General features: G+C 29.3%; 2 protein-coding genes across 2 annotated transcripts in view; both read right to left on the minus strand.

Annotated features, from left to right (window-relative positions):
* The window catches only part of LOC119676774 (tyrosine-protein phosphatase 99A-like), a gene marked incomplete at its 5' end in the record, with an annotated part of 569,905 nt that overhangs the window by 445,498 nt on the left and 118,798 nt on the right, over positions 1-5,609 (minus strand). The gene's annotated exons all lie outside the window — the stretch shown is intronic.
* LOC119680888 lies at positions 354-2,560 on the minus strand. The gene is made up of 2 exons (XM_038093900.1): positions 1,475-2,560; positions 354-621 (listed from the first exon to the last, which is right to left on the minus strand). The coding sequence occupies exons 1-2, from the start codon at positions 2,508-2,510 to the stop codon at positions 416-418; spliced, it is 1,242 nt and encodes a 413-aa protein (XP_037949828.1). The 5' UTR covers positions 2,511-2,560; the 3' UTR covers positions 354-415.

The raw sequence follows: 5,609 nt of genomic DNA on the forward strand, positions 1-5,609 counted from the left end.
CAAAATGTTTGCCTTTCCGTTACTAATAAAATAATAATTGCACAGATGTATAGTTAAGTTGAAAAACAATCTTCTGTTAGATTAATTTCGAGTACAGATCGAATTTGATTTTAAAAGTTTGTTTTTTTTTATAAGATTTAATTTTAATTCAATTACATATATACGTAGAAATGAAAAGCACTTTTTTCTTAAATTTAATATGGTTTCTATAAGCACAAATTATGAATATCCTATAGAAATTGTTTCATTAACGTACAAAATTATATATTTATTATATGTGAATAGGGTTTTATATATATAAATAGGCAAATATAATATATTATACATATCAATTAAATTTCAATTGCGTTGTATATATAAAATAATTATTTTTCTTTAAATATTATAAAAATATTTTTATCGCATATTTTTCCTCCTAATTACACTGATTTATTTCTAACAGACCTCGGCGATCGTACATGGGTAGTAAATTTTTGAGATTCTGTTGCACTATTTTATTATTATAGAGTCTCTTCTTAAAGTTTACAGCTCGTTCGTCTTCTCCCATTAATGCATTGAAATCTGCATCCTTGGTGTCCTCATTGATCATAACTGGTTGAACAACACAAGTTGAGTGTAAAGCTGCAATTTATAATATTCAAACGATATTTATGAGTAACACATTTGTTCATAATATCTATTAAATATACAAAAATATTAATTCAAAAACTTTTAAGATATCAAAAATCATAACAATATTTCAAAAAGGGAAGAAAGTTTCTTAGGATTAATTATGTTAAACAGATATATAATATAGTAAATGATGGCAATAAATTATTGTGTATCATAATCTTTACTAACCTAATACAATAACACATTCAAACTGTTGCCTAATCAGCACTTACTTGGGTCACTCTCGCCCTGATAGCAGCTTGTATGTTTACTAGAACGCAGGGTCTGGCTTTAAAGTACACTAAGGTGGGGACTAAAAACTAGAGCTTTGGTTTTCGTTTCGGTTCAAAACAAAAAAAATATATTGGTTCGATTCTGGTTTTCGCTCCGACAAAAATATAAGCTTTTTCGATTTTGGACTTTCGGTTTTCTGTTCGAAGCCCTGCTAAAAACACGCTTAAAAAAATCTTTAAAAAATACTTTCTGGCCCCATTTTAAGAATAGAGTTTCAAATATTCTTTAAATTTGTAAAAATGCTTCTTACAGAATATTCAAACGAGTTTTAGTTTTTCTAGTAGATCTATAAGTGATTTACAGCCAGATTAACGTAATCTTATCTAGTTTTTATGTATTTGTATTATGTGTATTACATTATATTAAATTCATAAGAACTATCACAATATTTTGAAAATAATATCTCAATAAATCGTCCATTATATATATGGTATTTAAAATTTTGTTCCAATAGGTATTATATTCCAACTTCAGAACTTAAACTTCCTGATTTTAATTAATTATTACTCTGGATATATTATAAACTTACCAAAAAATCGTTTTTCCTCAGCTTGTTGTCGGAATAGTTTTAAACTGGGTAAAGCATGTCGCTGGTAACTTAATTTTGTTAAAGTTTCTATGAAGATTTTATGATAAAACATAAATAAATAATCTTGTTCATTACAACGTAATGGCTCCTTTAGTGAAGTGTTGAAGAAGTGATGTAAGTCCAAAGTGGGAGATCCCCAGAATGCATATTGGAAATCAATTAGTAAAACATCAATTGGAGTTTTTGTGTCAACATCATATTTAAACATAATATTTGTAGTCCAAACATCACCATGAGTTAAAACGTTAATATGCGAAGGAGTTGGAGTAAAACAACATTTACCAATTTCCATATAATGAGGAGCAAGAGCTAACAGTTTTTCACCATATTTAGCATATTCAGGCCACTTGCTGACGTGTTCCCCGCAGGCTATTAAACCACCAACAAAATATGGACTGTAATTATTAGTGTACCGATTAAAGAAACCACGATCATAGGTTTCTAAAGAACCGGATTCCCGTTCGTTGAGCACAGCAGATGTGGCGTGCATTTTAACCAATTTGCGCAGCACCAACTCAACGTGTGGTAAGTCAAGCCTCGTAACACGGTCCGCCATGATATACCCTCTTGCGCTGAGATCCTCGAAAATAATGGCCTGGCGCACATAATCTACATGTAGGGCATTAGCAAATAAATCGTCGCTGTCATTTATATCACGTAAAAGCTTTGTTAGCTTAGGCAATACATTTTCATAGATGCACATTTCACGATTGAAGATATCGTAAGGTTGCATTAGTTTTAAAGCAAATTCATTATCTTCATAGGAAGTTTTAATCATTAGTGACTTTTCGAGTATTTTCTGCCCATGGCTCAGTTGATACTTAACCTTTGCACGTGTCAATATGCCGCCAAAATTTTCACCTTTTCCCATGGCTATATGCAGTTGTAGTTCTATTATTCTCAAGTTTTCATCCTTATGGTGAGTACGCAAAGCCTGTGTCATATACGCCTCTGTAAGCCAATCCGGTACAGACATTTTTCTATAAAAATATTTTCGTTAAATTTCTAAGTTTCTAATATAATTTAAATGCGTTTTAACAGCTTTTATATGGGAAAATTTTCTTTGTCTAGTGAAATGTCTACTCAAATATTCAGTGTCAAGTTTAAGTCTTAATTTTATGTGTGGAAATAAATAAATTAAAATTTTTATGAATGCGTCATGTATGCTTCGTGAGTTGTACAGCAATTACTTCAATTGCATTGAATTAAAGATAAAAACAATTCACATTAACCTAACCTAGAGATTTGTTCCCCAAAGTGCATCTTATCTACTTTTATTGCACTTTATTGAAATTTATTGCTCAACCATAAATTATTTCCTTGTTTATAGCTTGCTCAACGAATTTGCATTCATACACTCGCACAAATTAAATTTAAGAAATAAATTTAGAGGGGGTCCAACTCTGAAAGTCGTATTTGCAACGTCTACAACTAGTCTACGCCGGACTCAAATGCATCATTTGCTAACTAAAAATTCTTCCATGCCGTACCATATTTAATTCACAAAATTTATGTAAATATTATCTTTAGCTGCCTTTATCAGCCCTTTTTTATTTATTTATATATCTCTAATCAGTTAATACCAAGTTGATTTAAAACAAAAAAAAAAAAAAGAAAGAAAACAATAATAAATTTACTTAAATAAACCAATATTTACAAAGCATTTAATTAATAAAAAATCTGGCTACTTGGTAACAACAAACTACGAGGACAGTAACAAAAGCTAGTAAGATGAAATAGGAAATAGACACTACATATGCTGGCTCTACATAGGTGAAGTAGAGGAAGAATCGAGTTATAAAAAGCCTTTTCGATTCCATCTTCCGCGTCCTACCACTAGGGGGCATTGATAAATGCATTTAACTGGTCAATATTAATGTTGGAAACATAATTAAGTAAATAAAGAAATAGTGTGCCTAAAAGCATAAGCTTAGATTTGGATAAATCTGAACGGAGATTTAAGAGGTATACCGTTGTCTGGTCTTCGAGCACTAGTAAATATGTTATACAAGTTTTTGTGTAGGTTAGGTCCTGTCTGCCTTCATCTCATTCTATAGTTCAGTGTGCCATTAACGCCGATATTAATTCAGATACTTCCTACTTACTGCTATAGATTAGGTCAGAGATTCTACATTTGGAATATATAAGCCATATCGCTCTTAAATTGTTTGTTGTAGAAATATTATCCCAACTTTTGGCTGGTAGGGATAAGGCTTGTAATGAGAAATTCCATCGAACAGGCGCCCAGTTTTGTTTGCATGTCCAGGAACCCAAATGAGTCTTACCTTGCAATTACGAGCTATATTTCGTCGTTTTCAATTTTGCTGAGGTATCACTCAGTCACGGTCCGGGTCGTTGCAATAAATTTGTTTTATTGACTCGTTCGAAGCTCTGAGACCAAGGAAAAGCAAAGACGCTATTTGTAGTGTTAAAATGTATAAATAGATTTTTATGCAGACGAAATTATTGCATTGTAATATTTTTATTAAGAGAATTTTAGTAAAAATTGTAATTTTAGGTAGGGCGGAAATTTGTATAAAATTCCGTCCTTACAACTATATATATTGTACAGAATTTATTTTCCAAAGAAAGTAAGATATTCCAACTACATTTATGTTGTTTCCAATTTACCACATACACCTTTTGTTAAAAAAAAGCTTTGAAAAAATTAAGTTATATTATATCGGTAATATCAGTGTGATTCGCACTGTTAATGAAATTATTCAATTTTACTATAATATTTTATGGTCAAATCCTTCTATGGATAAATACATGTGGTGTCTACCATCACGAGATATAGTTTGTAAACATCTGATTTAACTTTGCGTGAAGAAACTCAAGATGAAAGTGTGATTTTGACTTCAAGAGCAAAACATTTATTATCCTCTTCATCTGTCTGTTACTATTGCAATAGAACTTGTTCTATTAGTTCTAAAGTGGTACTAAAAGAAGTACTAAAAGTAGTACTAAAAGTACTACTATTCGACTACTAATACTACTACTATAATATTACATGGTTCTGGTTATCCAAGAAAGGCGGTTATCCAAATACATTGGTCATATATTGGTACATCTACCAATCTAAAATATTTTTATTCATTAAAGTCTTATTAACAAAGATTTTACAATACAAACAAATCCTTTCATTTGTCTGAGCCTTATATATATAAAGATATATAATGCATTATAGATATATATGCATTAGATCCTTAAGTAATGTATTAAGACTAACGTTCTGAGCATGCTTGTTGTGTACTCGTTATGACCCATTCAACTCACTTATTTTAATATATTAGATTTAGTTTTAATTTTAATTTTCTTAGAACTATTGTGAGCCATATATTTCACTCTGCAGTTTCTTTATTTTAAAAGATAATTTTTTTTTAAGTTTTCGTGTTCCACCTACGATGTATTTAATTAGCAAAAAGTTTACGACTAAAGTAAGATTAGGTTTTTTTCCTATATATACATAAAGTTAATAATCTGTTGTGTAATGTTTGTAACTGATCGTACCATAAACCACCTTTGAAAATTATTAATTAATTTACATTCCTCAAGTTATATGGGCTTTTTTGTTTATATTAAATTTTATTAAAAAAATTTATAACCCTTATCTTCGCTATTTTAAAATCTATTAAAAGTTTTAATTTTGTTAAGTTTTTTATTGAAAGTCATTTGAATGTCACAAGATTCTAATGTACTTTTTAATTATAGAAGATCCAAATAAATGTTTTGATTCTAATTTTTATTATTGAAAAATAATTACCTTGACTCTAATTCAATCGTTATTAGATAATGCTTATTATATCTACATCTTTGTTATATAGTATATTATGTTCTCATTACTTGGGGTTATTCACCTCATATTTTTACATACATATGTATGTATATTAATTATTATTACATTATGATAGTTTATTAAGACAAAATTTATTTAAATTTATTTATATTATTTCCATCCAATTATATTTCTTTAGAAAGGTTCGAATAGAAATGAAAAGATAACAACAAAAATTTTAGCTAATTTATTGAAATTTGATTAACCATACAACGCTGTTTTGAGTATTGTTAAGTA

The sequence above is a fragment of the Teleopsis dalmanni genome, chromosome 2, assembly GCF_002237135.1.
Source record: "Teleopsis dalmanni isolate 2A chromosome 2, ASM223713v2, whole genome shotgun sequence".
In the NCBI taxonomy this organism is placed as follows: Eukaryota; Metazoa; Arthropoda; class Insecta; order Diptera; family Diopsidae; genus Teleopsis; species Teleopsis dalmanni.

What these genes read in the sequence shown, in the direction of transcription:
- LOC119680888 (XM_038093900.1), bottom strand. Translation starts at nt 2,510, where the DNA reads ATGTCTGTACCGGATTGGCTTACAGAGGCGTATATGACACAGGCTTTG. An exon ending in TGAGGAAAAACGATTTTTTG is followed by an intron (nt 622 to 1,474) that starts GTAAGTTTATAA and finishes TATAAATTGCAG; the next exon opens with CTTTACACTCAACTTGTGTT.